This window comes from Atractosteus spatula, chromosome 1, assembly GCF_055471065.1.
Source record: "Atractosteus spatula isolate fAtrSpa1 chromosome 1, fAtrSpa1.hap1, whole genome shotgun sequence".
Taxonomy (NCBI): Eukaryota; Metazoa; Chordata; class Actinopteri; order Semionotiformes; family Lepisosteidae; genus Atractosteus; species Atractosteus spatula.
This window is the reverse complement of record NC_142706.1, coordinates 6,429,882-6,446,138: the sequence shown is the minus strand read 5'-3', so window position 1 is coordinate 6,446,138 and position 16,257 is coordinate 6,429,882. Positions and strand designations below refer to the sequence as shown.

The window sequence follows — 16,257 nt, the reverse complement described above, 5'->3', positions numbered from 1 at the left end:
GTATCTTTGTGATTTTTACTCAGTTTATTATATGGGGGGTCCCTTGGTCCTTATACTGCTATGAAAATATACTTTGAAATATTAAACACAAATCCAGGTCGCCTCTTTTAAATTGACAACAATACTGTGTTTTACAATGTCTTAACACTTGCAATTACATTTCTGGAGCAGGAGGAGTGGAAGGAGTTAATCCCTAAGGTCCTCACCTCTTCTTTATCTGGGGCACGCCAGTAATCCATAATTAGTGGCATCATCGATGGCTGCATCTTCAATCATCTTCAAAGCTCTGCTATAAATAGGTGTGTCTCCTTTAGAAGAACAGCGTGTCTTCTATGAAAAACGTTTCATGGTGCCAGTTCTCTCATTTTTCTTTTTTTTATGTGTTTGATAATCGGGATGTTGCAGCTTACACTTACAGAACGGGACCAGTAAGAGAGACGGAGCATCAAGTGATGGATTGCTTAGTCAAACAGGAAAGTATACTACACCATGGAACTAATGTAATGTGGAATTCATGTCCAAAAAACAGGTTGCCTGGAGAAGTTCAAGTCCAAAGGGCAGATTGTTTCAGGACTGTTTCTTGGTGTCGCACCTGTCTCCTTGACAGGTGACTTAGCAAAAGGCAACAGGCATAAGAAGTATTTTTAAAAGTATGTATTGGGGAGCTTAACCAGTCTCGGGCTTTAGTTCATGGTATGTAGTTGCTGTTGGGGGATAAAGCATTTAACAGGTTTTTATGAAATGTCCTAGCACTGAAAGGATTGCATTATGCGATTTCTTTAAGATAAAAGATGTTAGCGCCAATTCAAGAATTTGTCCGTTTAATCTAGATTGAGCAGTGCAGAGGGCTAAGGCTTCATATTTGTGTTTCAAGCCTTTTTCTTATCAGCCAACACTGATTGAACATTCTATGTTTTGTAGCGTTTAATTTTACTTGAAGTGGCATAAAGAGTGCATTTTATATTACGTGCAGAAGAGCTAAGGTTCAGTTTATGTAAAAAGCCTCTTGTACATGGGAAGATTACATTTTCACACTGAAAACAACACAAAAGAAATCTGGACCTTTTTTTCTCTGTGCAGTCCTTTTAGTGTTTCCATTATGCACAGAGACGTGTAACATCAAAACACAGAGTGTCTGATGTGATTCACCTACAACTGTTTGTTAGGACAAACAGGAGTTAGCAGGCCACTGGGCACAACAGTAAGGACTGCTGACAAACAGCTTGCACTAGATTACTGATGTTGTTACTTTTTTAATCGAAGGACTCAAAACAATGAATCCACTGCTTGACTCTTAAACACTGACATTTTTTATTTATAGATTTTTGCTGAATGACTGAAACCCTTAACAAAGTGTTTGGTAGTCCCTTTAGAATGAAGAGCAAGAGAATATGTAAGTTCTTTTTCATGTTTTTTATTTGTATATATTAATAAAAGGATGATCTCTTCATTGATGCAAAAATTCCAAGTAGCAATATATGGGAGCACAATGTTCTTGAAAAGATATTATTTTGTTGGCAATATCAAGTTTGTTATTATTGAAAGGATGTGCTAATAACACTGTGCTTAATAAAAGCACAATTTGCTACTGTGCAATTTACACAATATTTTCAAAATACATATTTATCTTAACCAACAAACATATGATAGCTGCAGCAAAATTAAATTACAATAAAAAACTGCCTTTCTCTGTTTTTAACTTGAAAATTGACCTATTCATTGACCTATCCACTTTTCAATTCAAGAAGCTTCACATTTCCATCATTAGTTTCAAATTACTAATTTTGAAATCTTTAAAGTTGTGTCTACAATGCAGGTTTTAGTTAATGTTGGCTTTTAAAGACTTAAAAACAGGAATCTATATCAAAATGTATTAATATAAATAAAAGGAAAACACATAAAGGACTCAGAACTGTCTTAATATTTGTCACTGACAAAAGTCACTGCACTTTATTGGACTTAATGACATTTGCAAGCTGCCCTGCCTTTCATAATACAAAATACCAGCAGCACCCAGACAAAAAACCAACACAGTCCAATAGTCTGTAATATACAGTGGAGGAGGAAGAGTTGGTGTGGACATAAAATAGAATTCAATTGCTTATGCATTTGGCTGAGAAACTGCAATGGTGTCAACCCTATAAATGTGACCAATGTGTGGGTGTCTTTCAACCTGAAAAAGTATCAGTTTTGTGCAGGTTAGATGAGGGAACACTATATTTTATCCAGGAAATGGGGAACCCTCAGTAAAAACTGATGCAGAAAATAAGATCTGTCCAGAGTAGGAAAGCATGGCCCACATTCGGCCTGCTGCTTTCTTGATTTGAAAGTCTGCATCCTGGCAAGACGGAAAAAGTGGAACCATTCATCTGGTTAGTAAATACAATTGTGACAGTAAGGGAGGCGCCAGAGGCAAAATGCAAACTGCAATATGTCATGAACATGAAAATGCCCCGTTAACGGGATTGACTGGGTGGTGAACTGCAAATGGGCAGGAGTGGTCACAATTCTCAAGATTAAGTGAAACATTCCTGAGAAACACTTCATTTTCAGACCAACCTTAACAATGTGTTTGCGAAGGGTATTTGTTGATGTGTTTGGCTTCAACCCACTGAGTCTGAAGGATGACTGCCTAACCATATGGACAAGGAAGTCAGCCCACCCCTGTGATAAATCGAAAGACTCCTAGATTGATACTGGAGCTTTGGGTGGTGGAGGGGATGCTGAGAAATCGTGGTTCAAAGGCCTGTAATGATTTGCAGGAACAGCAGTTTGTCCTTCTCCCAGTGTCTCCCCAGACTTTCAGTATGAATGAAACTTGCATTGTCCAAAACCAAAAATCTGGTGAAAAAACTTTAGTTTAAAAGACTAACTGGGCTGTATAAATTGCTCTTGTGGATTGCATGGGTATTTGAGTTTACAATATAACATAAATGTGAAAGGAAGAACACAGTCTAATTACAGTAAAGCACCTTCAGTTAATACAGTAAATCACTATTATATAATTGACTTTCAGATATATGAGGAGCATCATTTTACTTTTAAAAAACAGACACAAAGACTGAAAAAGTATTCAGACAGTTCTAAAATAATGCTTAGATATCATAGAAGTAAAAAAAAACATACTGGAAATTTTATCCCTTTTCCTGGGACTTATCAGGTTTTTGTGTTAGAGCTGAGAAAAATACAGTATACAAACAATGTAAAAATAGATTTTGAAGGAAAAAGGAAAGAATAGATTTAGAAAGCAGTCCCAAACCTTTTTCAAGACAGTCAATTAAGCTAACAGTTGTCTAGCCATCTTGTAACCACAACGTCCATCTGGTGTTAAATATACCTCTGTTTGCGTTTCCCATAGTGTAGGCGTCCCATTCTCTCGTAATTATGGTGACACTTTGCCTTCTTAAGATGAGTGCTGATTGGTGGAAAAGCTCCTGGGCACCATTTAAATTAAATTGCACCTTTGAGTATTGGAATTTTTGGGGAATTTCAAAATTAATCTCAAATACGACAGAAGGGCATTTAGGCTTCAGAATTTTTCTGACTTTCTTTTATCGTCATCTATAGGAAGACTGTTTTCAGGTAAGAGATAAAAAATAAAATATATGTTATAGTATGCTCTTTCAAAAGGTTGGAAAAGTGGGGTAATTCTTCATTGCGGTAGTCATAGAATAATGATTTCTGTGTTTTCCAAAAGACAAAAATGACATTTATTGTTCAATAATGTGTCTGAAACTTTCATGTTTGAATAATAGGAAGGATGCACTTAATATTAAATGCACTCTTAGGCCTCCTTCACAGCACAATGATTATGTATCTTTGTTCCATAATTATTATAGAAATAAAATATGATCAAATCTGTAAAGTTTAAGTCCCTTTAAAGAGGATTTAAAGAGACTCGGACTGGCCCAAGTGGCTCTGTTAATGGCAAAAACATTATTATATAGTAATATAAATAAGAAGCATCTTTTGTTAACAAGCTTGCTAGCATGCTTAGATTTGCTCTTTAATAATACATCTGTATATTTCGTTTTCTTATTTAACCTTTTGGTCAGATATGATGCAAACGTTTTTTTCTCTGGTTCCTGAACACCAATGGCTGAATTACAATGTGACTAGACTTTACTGCCCTCTTGTGGTGACAAGAAATGTTGGGGTTTTTTGTGCAGTAGTAGCGTTTCACACTTGTTATATACAGTATACAGCTGAAACACTCTCCTTTTCCTTTCATCGTGAAATAAACCTTTACCTGTTCCTTTGCAGCCTATGCATGCTGACGCAGCTCCCTTCTCAAACTTCATTATATATATATATGTTTCTATAGTTTGCTGTCTTTTTAACAAATCTTCTAATTTCTAAAAAAATCGTATAGTTTAACTGTATTTCAACCACTGTAAGACAATTTAATAAATCTGTTTTAAATTTCCTTCCAGAAAGGTCTTGTAAAATGAAGATTGCCCTGTTGTTCATATGTTTCTTGGCAGTTATCCTTGCTTTACCAGTAAGTTACAATATATATTGTATTCTATGACAATCTTATGCACTGATAGCAAACTAAATAACTTGAGATATATATTTGAATACTGTAACTTGATACTGTTTTTAATATTAAAACACACATTGTCCACCAATATAAACTGCATATTTATCTGCTTCTCTATTATTTAGGTACAAAGGAAACGAGTAGCCAGGTCTGACAGCTCACAGGAAAGAGGGGTAAAAAATTATACTTTTTAATTAAAGGAAACAATAATTGTGATTAGAATTACAATGTCAGATACAAATACATTTGTTACAGATATATCACAATATGTGCTTATGCAGGGAGTCACCAACAGTTCAAACTGCTATTTTACTGTATTTTATTCTAATTAAAAGGAACCAAAGAAAAACATTTGCATATTAAAATTTTCCACTTTATAAATGTACAGTGCTAACCTTTTACTTTTTTGCACGGTGTGTAAAGTACTAATAACCTGTTGATTAAAAGTACTGGTGTAGTCTCTTGAACGTAATAGGATAATAATCTTTTACTGGAATTAAAATGTCCATTCCACTGAGTTTAACTTATGCTCATGAGTACAACCTGAACTCTTAAAAAAAACCAACACAATAAGTACAGTTTCCCATAGGATAGAAGTTATTTTCTTCTCTCGCTCTGGTGTCCTGTTCTGCAGAGCGACTCCAGCGAGTCAAGCAATGAAGACCGAGACACCAGTGAGGAGTCTGAAAACGAAGAGGACAATGGAGGAGAGGAAGAGGGGGAGGACGACAATGGGGAAGAGGAAGATGGAGGAGAGGACAATGGAGGAGAGGAAGAGGAGGAGGACGACAATGGGGAAGAGGAAGATGGAGGAGAGGACAATGGAGGAGTGGAAGAGGGGGAGGACGACAACGGGGAAGAGGAAGATCGAGGAGAGGACAATGGAGAAGAGGAAGAGGAGGAGGACGACAATGGGGAAGAGGAGGAAGAAGATGGAGAGGATGACAACGACGAAGAAGAGGAAGATGGGGAAGAAGACTGTGGGGAAACTGACAATGGGGAGGAAGGTGAAGAAGAGCCTGGTGTCTCCGAAAAGAGTGGAGTGAAGGTAAAATTTCTGCTAGTGCCATCTCCAGTAGGGCCTCTACCTAATGGATGATGGTTTAGCACAATACCTCGCCAGTGACGTGGATGGATTAACCATGATTGCTAACATTAAGATACAAATGACCACAATGTGATCTCAGTGGATGTGGATTTATCTGCTCTGCTGCCCATTTAAGCCTTTACATTGTATTCTGCCATCCACCCATTTCCTCATGCCTTCTTCCAAATTCAGGGCAGCAGGGGAGCTGGAGCCTATCGTGGCAAGCAAGGCAGGGTACACCCTGGGTGGGACACTAGTCCATCGCAGGGCAGACACATGGACATAGACATGCACTAGGCCAGTTCTCCCAAAAGCCAGTTAACCTGGAAGAGAGCCACACGAACATGGGAAGAACATAACTCCACACAAACAACACCCCAGGTTAGGATTTTATGTTTCTGTGTGCATTTACAGTACACGTTAAACTCCGCTAAAATGAAAATCATTGGAAATGTGCTGATTCAACAAATTATCTTTATTTTTATGATCAAATCTAGGTGTTTTATTAACCACTATTGCTATTATAAAGTTATAGCAACATGCATTACATGAAAATAAAAACACGCTGAATGTTTTGCACATTTGGTCTAACATATGTTTTACTTTTGGGTGTAATTTTCTGTGTTTGTCTGTAAGTACATTAGTTTAATCATACAATTGCATTTATCATTATTGGATTACATACATTTTAAATCACTGAATTTTACACAAAGCAATAGGATAAGCAATGTGAAGTCTATTACAAGATTTTAAGAGGATAAAACAGTATGCATGGAGAAAATGATTTTAAAACATATTTTATATGTTTACCACACAATAACTGAGCCTTCTGTTGATGTTTCAGCTTATTAACTTTCAGTATATACATCTTCATATTGTGCAAGAGAGTGTCTCTCCACTGGATGGATTTTTTTTTGTGGGATTTCATCATATTCAAATTAAAAATAAATTAGTAGTCTTAAATTATCACAATCTATGATAATTTAAAGTCAATTGTCTCCAACCATTTTCTCATAATAATAGTGACTGTTCCCACCCACACTGGTTATCATGTGGATGTTGACTCCACTGCTGCATAGTGTGCCATTAACCCACATTAATTTTCACTATAGTTTAAGGTCACTTTTTTGCTAGCCTAATTGGATTGGTCCTAATACCACACTTTTTTTTACAGGCACTGAAAAGGCAATACGGACATTGAAAGGCCTTTGTTCTATATACAGATAAAATGGTGATGAACATACAGTACACACTTATTCATGAAAAACTGTTACACCTGAAAAGCATGTTACACCTAAAGCATTTTGTTGGGTATTTTTTCTTAGACAGTTTCTTAGACAGCAATTATTACTTTAACAGTAATTGCGTGAGTACAAAAAAAAACAGTTGCTCAATAATTTACATTTATGGTGTCAGAATGTGTGGACTATATATAAGGTGTTACAAGTTAGAGAGTATAATATTTGATGCATGTAACACTATAATGACAGAATCGAACTGCAAACTAGTAGTATAACTGAATTCCACAATATGTAGTAAATCTATAGAAATTAGAATGATAAAATGTTCCAAATTATGAAAAAGAACAAATTTAGCATATTCTGAAACTGCAAATCCTACGTCCCAAATGCAGAAGAAAGTAACACCTGAGTATCAGATTTTTAAAAAAGGAAATTCGATATGAAACAGTCTGAGTTTTTGGTTTAATAACTTTACCATCAACAGAGGTTAGTGTCTATCGGGTTATTAACGCTCCATTAAAGATGTACTCAGCTATTGCAGGTTATTAAGGATTTGTAAATCCAACCCCTAAGGTGCTGCCACAAAGTGTATTTGCAGAGTGAGGTGGTGATGCTATGTGTGAGGTCTTCCTAGTTAATATTTATTAAGTCGTGTTTCACAGGCTCCAAAACATACTTGTACAATATATTCTGCTGAATGAAAATTCAGCATCCTTTATACTTCTTCACAGGGTAATGGAGATGAGGATGGCGACAACGGGGAAGATGAAGATGTGATCAGTGGCTGCAATGGCTATGATGAGACTGGAAATGGCATCACCAGAAATGGAGAGGGAGAGGGGGATGGCGAAGGGGCTGAAAATGGCGAAAACGGAGCCGAAGCTGATGAGGACGAAGAAGCAGAAGAGGAGGAGGAGGAGGATGCCGAGGGCGATGAAGACGAAACCTCCGAAACGGTGGACTACGACGGCGCTGAAAACGGTGAAGACGAAGGCGACGGGGACCCCGGCGCTACAGGAGAGGGAGAGGACAACGAGGAAGGCAATGGGGAAGGAGGAGAAGGCGACGATGAGGAAGAGGGTGAAGAAGAGCAAGAAGAAGAGGGAGAAGAAACTGGCGATAAAGGGGATGGAAAGGGCAGTGAAGACTCGGGTAATGCTGGACGTGGAGATTCTGATCATGAAGAAGACAACGAAGAACAGGAGAATGGGGACACAGATGAAGAGTCTGATAACGGGGGAGAAGAACACACGATGTATACTGAAGAGGGCCCAGGAGATGACAGCAATCACAATGACATTGAAGAAGAGTACGACAGCGAAGACAACAGCGATAGTGAGCAGGAATATTACGAGACGAGGCAGCACGAAAATGCTATCAAAGAGAATTCCGAACAAACTGAGGAATACGGATCTGAAGAACATGGGGATTACAAAAGCCACGAAAATAACGGAGATGACGAATGAATGAATGAATTTTATCCATGAAGAAAATGATGAAAAAATTTAGATTGCAACAATATGATTTTGACAGCATTGATATGGGAGGCTGGTGAGAGACGAAACGGAGTTGTGCATCCCTGCATGATTTTCCGAGAAGGAAGAAATATTTACGATTGTGACAGCAAACACAACATAAATCAAAACACGCTTTGCTTTAGCAAAAAAAAAACATTTTCAACATTTCTTTGCAAAACTGTTTTCTTCCATAAATACCTCAGCTTCAGGACAGTTATGTCACTTCTGTAACTAAGGACTGAACAAAATCATGAGGTCAGAATCTCGGGTGAAGACTGACAAAACATTGGTATTTGTTTACCATTTGTATAAAATGCATAAATACTGTACATACATAAAACAATCAGTTTTGACTCTACTTGTAATGTTATTTACATGAAGTATATCATTTTCTGTATTGAAAGCCCTATCTTATTAATACAGTTTGTGTTTGTACCAAATTTCCCAATGTGTAATTTGAATAAATAAAGATCCACAGGGTTTTACGTGAATAAAGCACTGCTTACTTGCATTGAACAACAGATATTAGCAAACATTTGTGTAACGTGAATATGATCTGTTTGTTGGCTTATGATTCCTTTTTGCAGTACTTTTGCTTCAGGTTACCATAAAGTTATAAAAAACTGAAGGAAACATCTAAATATGATAGGTGTATATTCAAAATACAGTGTTAGAATATAACTAATGTAATTTCCAGCATTTCTTTCTATAGCATTATTCTTTTGAAGATAAGAATCACGAATATGCTAATATAAGAAAGGAGACATACATTGTATGTCTGTCATTTCATTCAGTTGCCCCTTCATTCAACCTTTTCACTAACTTAAAATGAACCACTCAATGAATGGAGTGAAATGCACTATTCTTCTTTATGAACCTGTAAAACTGTTAAATGGAGAAAATCTTTGATGAAATCTATATACACAGGAACATTTTGTCGCCCCACCCTGATGAAGCCGAGTTTCCCTTAGTGAGTTTCATCTGATCAAGAAAGCTTTTCAATCCAGCCACCCCACCTCTTTTTTATCCTGCATCTTAGAAACTTGTCACCTGATGCTTTAGCAGCAAGGAAATGAAACATCAGTAAAGGGAGAAAGCTACAAGTCTTTTTGAATGTAATTTAATGTACTTCATTGCAGAAGAACCGGTAGGTGGCACTCTTCACTCTAGAAAAGAATTTCTAAGCTACCAGAGATCCTGGGCTAATCAAAACAGTGAGAGTGTCATTCTCAGTGTCCTAGCTAAATGCCACTCAGGACTTGCACAGTCTGAGCTACCTCAACATCCCTTTCTTCCCTTTTAATTTAATCAGTAACACAGCATCTCACTTCCCCACTTGATCTGTTAAACCTACTGTAAAGTAGCACAAAACGGAATTAATTGTGCAAGTATCTACTGCAGATGTGAAGTTTTCCTCTCAATTCCAATTTCAACACCCTCTTGCCCCTTGGAAAAAGGATGGGCTTACCCAGTGTTCCCTCCTGACCTCGTTCATTATACAAAGAGCAGGTAGCAACATTTTGCAGGACCACATAAAAAGATTTTTTAAGCACCGTTTTTTAAAACACCACCCTTTTGCTTTCTAATTTTTGGGGGATTTTTTTAAATATGCAGGCGTCTTTAGAAGGTGTGAATCAGCTGATAAATAGCCAATAAAAACCCCAAAATGTTTGTGCAGCTGTGAATGTTTACCGCAGAAAAATGTATTCAGGTCTGTGATCCTGTTATCCTCCAAATGTACAGTTCACTTACATTATTAGACAGTATACATATATTTTTATACAGTACATACACCCATTTAGGCATGACAAAGTGCTTTATTGTGGAAAGAAATAACTGAGAAATTTTACCGGGTTTGTGAAGATATATTTCCATTATGATAAATTTGCTCTACTTTTTTGGAATGTATTGATTTTCCAGAATTACACAATTTTCATTATTTGATATATTAGATGAATCCATGCTGTATAAACTTTGTTCCTAGTGTGTAACTCCTTATCTTACAAAAATGTTGAAGGAATTATGCTGTCCCCGACTGAACATATATGCAAAGTAGATCCCAGAAATCAGGTACTGTAGCTTATGAAAAAAATAGGAAAATTGTGTTCTTTTTGCAGAAAAAAAGTCAATGCAGGTCAGCCTGTTGCTAGGTAAAGTATAGCCATGATTTTTGTGTGAAGAGTCATATGATTTAAAGGAAACTCTTCACTTAATTGTAACTTATAAACCAGTTAGGGAAACAACAGATCGAGGTAATTGTTTTTTATTTCAAAAACTGTTTCCTACACTTAAATGGCATATTTTAAAGATAAAGCTACAGATTATCCTCCAGTACATGGGACTACATTCCCCAATAGTTTAATAATAAATCATTGGGCTATATAAATTATTGATGTTACCCACAAAGTGATTTTGTCTTATCAGGTAATCTCGTAACAATCCAGCCGTCATTTTAACTCGGGAACCAAATGAAACTATAGCAGAGGTTTATGCAACCTTAACAGCAGAACACATACCAGGTGGCACCTACAATCAATTATGAGGAAATCAGTTAGGCCATGACTGTTGAAAAAAGACGTGCTGCCAAGTGAACAGCAGGACAAATGAGCACTAATTATAAATTCAGTGCAGAGCAAATGACTTAGATGACTTTGAAAATTCTAATATATGTTAAGATTATGAGCAACAATAATTTAGCCTAAGTTATACTGAAGTTATAATCTTCAAAACTCACAATCACAGTAATTTAGTGAACAGCCAAAGTTTTGTACTACCTTATACGTGGCATTTTTCCAAATTCGTTTGATGATAATGTTAGGTCGTCCTGCTCATTCACATCATTTCTTCCTACAAATCCAAAAGACCATGCAAAGATGAGACCACGTTTGATAAAACCTAGACAAGAGCATTGAAAAATATAGTACCAATATTATCTGCACTTACTGAATAATTGCTGTGTAACACACCTCCTGAAGACCTTTTTATGCTATTATTTTATGCAAATGGAAAGATAAGCCCAGCGTACATACTGAGACATATTTAAATAACCTTGAAATGCTGAACTCAGCAATGACTTGATAGGTTGCAGCTCCCATACGAGCCTGTATTGGATGAAGAGGATAGAAAATGGATGTTAACCTGATGTGTAGTTATCTTTTAGCACCCTGCCTGTAACAACATGTAAATTCTTCATTACTGTATTTCAGCACCTTTTTGCAGGGGCTGGTTTTTGTCAAACCATTATGCTTTTGGAGGGATATTTCTTCCTCACAAGACCTCTCACTGTGAGGGAGGATGAAGACATCCCTATTAGAATAACGTAATTCAAAAATAATAAAATTGCATTTGTGGACGCAGTACCTGCCTTTAGAAGTTGAAAACAAATGTCAATGTAGGAACACCTCTTTCCCCTAGTTCTATTTGCATAACACTATTACTGCAATTGCTGTTACGCCTTTTAAAAATCTAGTCCATGGCTAAGGCACAAAAAAGTTAAATGTTAAAGTTAAAAATGAACATGTTCTATGTAGCATAAATTGCTCTCATGTTTATTTAGAGTAGTGCAGGTAACAGCACATTTTGTGCTTATTTTCTGCTGTAAACATTTTAAAACACTGTGATTTCTCTTTCAGATAAAACTAGTGTCCTGCCTAAATCACTATAAATATAAGTAGATTTTTGTCTCAGAATTCAGTCATATGTTAAATAAAGAGGACAACTGTCGTAATGCTTTTCATTTTCTTTGTGTCCATGTATGTGATTATGTGTGGGAGGGGGAGGTATTTTGAGATTTTATAAATGGACATCTTGTATATTAAGTGAACTTTTTTAAGGTTTCAGTTACTGTGTGGGGGCAACAACAACAACCATCGACTCGATTCCTTCCAAGAGAGAGGTAAAGTGTTCTTCTTCATTTGAAACTATTGGCAGGTTTTATTCAATGTCTAAACCACATATGGTGTTTTTGAACACTTAACGATATGGTTATTTTTCTTTACGAGTGTTTTGCTAAATACAAAACTAAACATGCATTACAAATACACCTTTTCTGTGCATAACAATATTTATGAACACGAAGCGTTTCGGCATAGATGGTTAGAGACACAGATATTAAACAGAAACATTCACATTCAGAATTGTAAGTCTAGTGAACACTTATAGGTCTAGTTGGCTATTTCTGTTTCTCAAGGCAAAGCTATCTGTGCTTTCATTATAGACACAATCGGGACGTTAAGCTGTGATTAAAGTATTCGTTCTTTTGAAGATCTGAAGATGAAGCCAGTGATTCTGCTACTTTGCTTTGTGAGTGTAGCTTTGGCCATGAAGGTAAGTACGGTTATGAAAATCACAGATACATCTCCACTCTCTTAGCATGTAACATTTTGCTATAATCAACACAATAATACAATGTGTGTTTTGATCAAAAAGCTAAAAATGTTGTTTCTTTGTTTAGGCATTTCACTATCCCTACAAAAGACAAATTTCATCAGGTTGCATCGATGAACGCGGGGTAAAGTGTTGACGTTACTCTTGTTATTCTATGTTACCTAAATCTGCAAAACCTCTAACACTGCTTTTCTAAAGCACTAGTTTCTAAACCACCGGTCAAGTCCTGGATTCTTAATTGCTGGCTGATTTCAATTTTTAAAACTGAGGCATACTTCAAAACTTGCTTTTATCTCATACAAGTCTGATTGGGATTTGTAACTGCTAGCAGCCCTGTACAAATTTCTAAGTTTCAGAATTTCTCTCGCTCAGGTGTGTTTTCTCAGATTTAGCTAATCTAACCTGTTCTTCATAACTTCATTACCTATTAACAGCTTTTAAGCATGGACAGAAATAAGGGAACAATTTTTTCATGAATAAATTGAAGGCACAGTCTATAAAGCTGTGCTTTTTTAAAACCAAGGAGTGATTGCAGTTAATTAAATATGTTAGAGCAAGAAGGGACATCAACTGATTTGCCACATGCTAATTTGCCTGGAAAATGGGACCAACCTTGTCATTGAATAGATCTTGATATTTTGCACCACACGCATCACATCTCTCGGCCTTCCCCAATTTCCACTTTTTAGTCATAACCAACACGATATATGATCAATGTGACCTGGATCATGATGCCAATTCATATACCTTAAACTGCACATTGTATTGTTTTACATGTATAGGGCTGCCACAGTCCCCCAATACCAGCATATAACATTTATAAAGAAACACAATCCCATGGGTTAATAAAGATTTGCACATGCACTGATGATTCTGTTTTTTCTCTTCAGATGTATTACAGGACTCGCAAGTTACAAAATGGATACTATGTTTTCAAGTATTTCCACGTGTACCCCCCAGGACATCCCCGATATGTGAGGGTAAATTTTCTCTTGTGTGTATGTTTGTCTCTGTCGCCCAATTGTGGCCAGTAAGCCACTTGTCTTGCACGATAAAAGAAAACATACAACCATCTTCAGTGGAGCCATGAGCAAAATACCTAAAAATCCTGTTATGGATGCATGTAATATTGATATCATTAGAAGGAATTAAATTGTTTTCATTCCAGTTTATTGCTATTTTATTTGAGAAGGCAATTAAAACATATATGTGTATATATTCACACAAGGGCAGCACAGTGTGAATATATATCTGGACTACTGTATAAAGATTTGTGGGTTCAAGTCGCCCCTGTTGACACCAGTGCTTTTCACCCGATCGCTCCAGTGCACCAGGATGCATGAGTGGGGTCCCTCACTGTTGGGGGTCAGCCCAGCCATGCCCAGGCATACCACCCGGGGGAACAGTTACTCTCCTTTGCCCTCACACCATGAAAAACGGGCAGAACAGCTGACTGCATGGACTGACCTTGCCTTAAACATTTACACAGGGGCGCCGTTACATGGGTGATGAAGACGAGCGAGAGCCTGAAAGTGAAGAGGATGGAACTTCTAACGGAGATGCTGACATCGCTGAGAAGGCTGAAGTGGGTCAAGGCGGCAAGCAGCCAAATGAGGTTCTGAGCGATGCTAAAAACTAAAAACAAAAGAGCAAAAATGATAAAAGCTACCTTTCAATAGATGCTAAAGCTGCGGCATTGCGATAGTGCATGATGATTAAAGTGATAGATTTAAAAAAAAATAAACAATCAAAACCTTCCAGGTAATAATTGCCTAGCAGCTACTTTCTGTAAGTTATGGACTGATCAGGAAAATACGTAAGGTTTTCTTTTTCTTGTTTAACTGTAAAAATGAAAAAAAAAGTGTAAAGTGAGATGTGAACATTAGACTCATGTTCTGTTTGAACGAGATAAAAACTTCAGATGGAAAATAATACATCCTCTCATTACAGTGTCAATTGATTCAATGTAAAATGGGACTTCCACTTATGCGACCTTTGCAGAATGTTCAGAAAAATAAAACATTCCTTCTAATTCAACAAAAAATGTGTTTGTGATTTATCGCTGCTGTTCTTTCAGAAGCAATAAACTGAAATATTTCTTGAAGCATTCAAGGTGATGCAAAGTTACACACCATATTTTGGATATCGCTGCAGATACACTTCAGGAGAGATGGGGTTTGCATGAAATTGCCAAACATGCCTTAGAAATGTTTTAGATCAACACCAGCCACAGTAAATGGAGAGCCACAGTTCTTAACTTGTCATTCCAGATCAGCTCTGAATGAAACAGTTGCTTACTAGGGTAAATGCTGCAGGTTTCCCAGATCTCTGTTAATAAAGCATATTTAAGGTTTCATATACAAAACCTGCAGGGCTACGACTATCCAGGAGCTATGGTGGTTACTTGTGTTCTAGATTGTAAGTAAGGGACTCAATTCAATTCATTGCTACTGTAAGTCCCAGCATGTTTACTTTATTTTTTGTATAAGAGCCTCAGAATTGGGGCTAGACGTAAGAGGATGCAAGTTAAAATAATATGGAGCACAAGAAGAGGACGAACAAAATATACATTTTCAAACTGATCTAAACATGGAGTAGAAATTAGTTACAATGTTCTTGACTGACCAAGCTATTTTATACTGTGTTGGAATTGTTGGAATGTCCAGGATGCTTATCTTACCAGATCAGCTGAGTGCTCTGGTGTCTCTCTGGAGGTGTGGGTTTAAAACCCACTCCTGACAGATAGGTTTAAAAGCATAAGATTTAAACACAGAACTGTTAAGATTAAATTGTACAATATACTAGTCAAAACATTATTTAGAATATTGCATACAATATTGGTCATCATATAAAATACTGGTGCTCTGGAATATAGAGAGGTGCTCTGTCTAGGACAGTGAATCCGTCTGCTCCTGAACAGAGAAGACTGGAATGAGATCTGAGGCAAAAAAAAAAAAAATAAAAAATCTAAATTCCCAAAAGCCTTTGACAAAGTCACCCTTGTAAACTTTTTTTTTAAATATTTTTTTTTTACTTTTCCTTTTTCTACTTACCCTTCCTGACTAGAACATTTTCCCACTGACATGGTCAAGATGCCTCTATATCACTTTACACCTTGGTTTCCTTTGATATCAAAGCGCTTGGCCCCCTCTTCCTTCAAACTGTTCCAGTCATTTTGTTCACAAAACACAGTTTGCATTGCTTTTAATAAACATTTCTCTCCTTTTTTCTCTGAGGGCAGAAACCATCTGCAGGATATAGCTCCACTTGAAATAGTTATATAATGAATCCCCCACTTCACATTGCCCAGCTCTATTTCAAAGCAGTTCAGTATGTTTTGCGTGTCGCTTTTTTAATCAGCAGTAACTGAAGACCTCGGAAAGCTGTTAAGGATCCAGTCAAGGCAACATCCATCTTAACAGGGTCTATGAATCCCTGGCTGTTATGACAATCTTGAGACAGAAACCCTTCAGCACTGGAGGT

General features: G+C 36.9%; 2 protein-coding genes across 3 annotated transcripts; both read left to right on the top strand.

The window, feature by feature from the left end:
• The first annotated feature begins 623 nt into the window (after positions 1–623).
• LOC148840510 (uncharacterized) lies at positions 624–8,703 on the top strand. 2 transcript variants are annotated; one of them, XM_088923171.1, is made up of 6 exons: positions 624–650; positions 1,322–1,393; positions 4,434–4,501; positions 4,669–4,716; positions 5,178–5,591; positions 7,603–8,703. In XM_088923171.1, the coding sequence occupies exons 3-6, from the start codon at positions 4,448–4,450 to the stop codon at positions 8,335–8,337; spliced, it is 1,251 nt and encodes a 416-aa protein (XP_088779297.1). In that variant the 5' UTR covers positions 624–650; positions 1,322–1,393; positions 4,434–4,447; the 3' UTR covers positions 8,338–8,703. The 2 variants fall into 2 exon arrangements, with proteins under 2 accessions (XP_088779297.1, XP_088779307.1); XM_088923181.1 differs by lacking the exons at positions 624–650; positions 1,322–1,393 and having other exon boundaries at positions 4,430–4,501.
• A 3,944-nt stretch (positions 8,704–12,647) lies between these two features.
• Positions 12,648–14,750, top strand: LOC148840509 (uncharacterized). The gene is made up of 4 exons (XM_088925002.1): positions 12,648–12,714; positions 12,842–12,898; positions 13,665–13,754; positions 14,264–14,750. The coding sequence occupies exons 1-4, from the start codon at positions 12,661–12,663 to the stop codon at positions 14,411–14,413; spliced, it is 351 nt and encodes a 116-aa protein (XP_088781128.1). The 5' UTR covers positions 12,648–12,660; the 3' UTR covers positions 14,414–14,750.
• The last annotated feature ends 1,507 nt before the right edge of the window (positions 14,751–16,257 follow it).

Coding starts and splice junctions, on each gene's coding strand:
- LOC148840510 (XM_088923171.1), top strand. CDS start 4,448: ATGAAGATTGCCCTGTTGTTCATATGTTTCTTGGCAGTTATCCTTGCT. Junction 4,502..4,668: donor CAGTTATCCTTGCTTTACCA/GTAAGTTACAAT, acceptor TCTATTATTTAG/GTACAAAGGAAACGAGTAGC. Junction 4,717..5,177: donor ACAGCTCACAGGAAAGAGGG/GTAAAAAATTAT, acceptor CCTGTTCTGCAG/AGCGACTCCAGCGAGTCAAG.
- LOC148840509 (XM_088925002.1), top strand. CDS start 12,661: ATGAAGCCAGTGATTCTGCTACTTTGCTTTGTGAGTGTAGCTTTGGCC. Junction 12,715..12,841: donor GTGTAGCTTTGGCCATGAAG/GTAAGTACGGTT, acceptor TTCTTTGTTTAG/GCATTTCACTATCCCTACAA. Junction 12,899..13,664: donor GTTGCATCGATGAACGCGGG/GTAAAGTGTTGA, acceptor TTTTCTCTTCAG/ATGTATTACAGGACTCGCAA.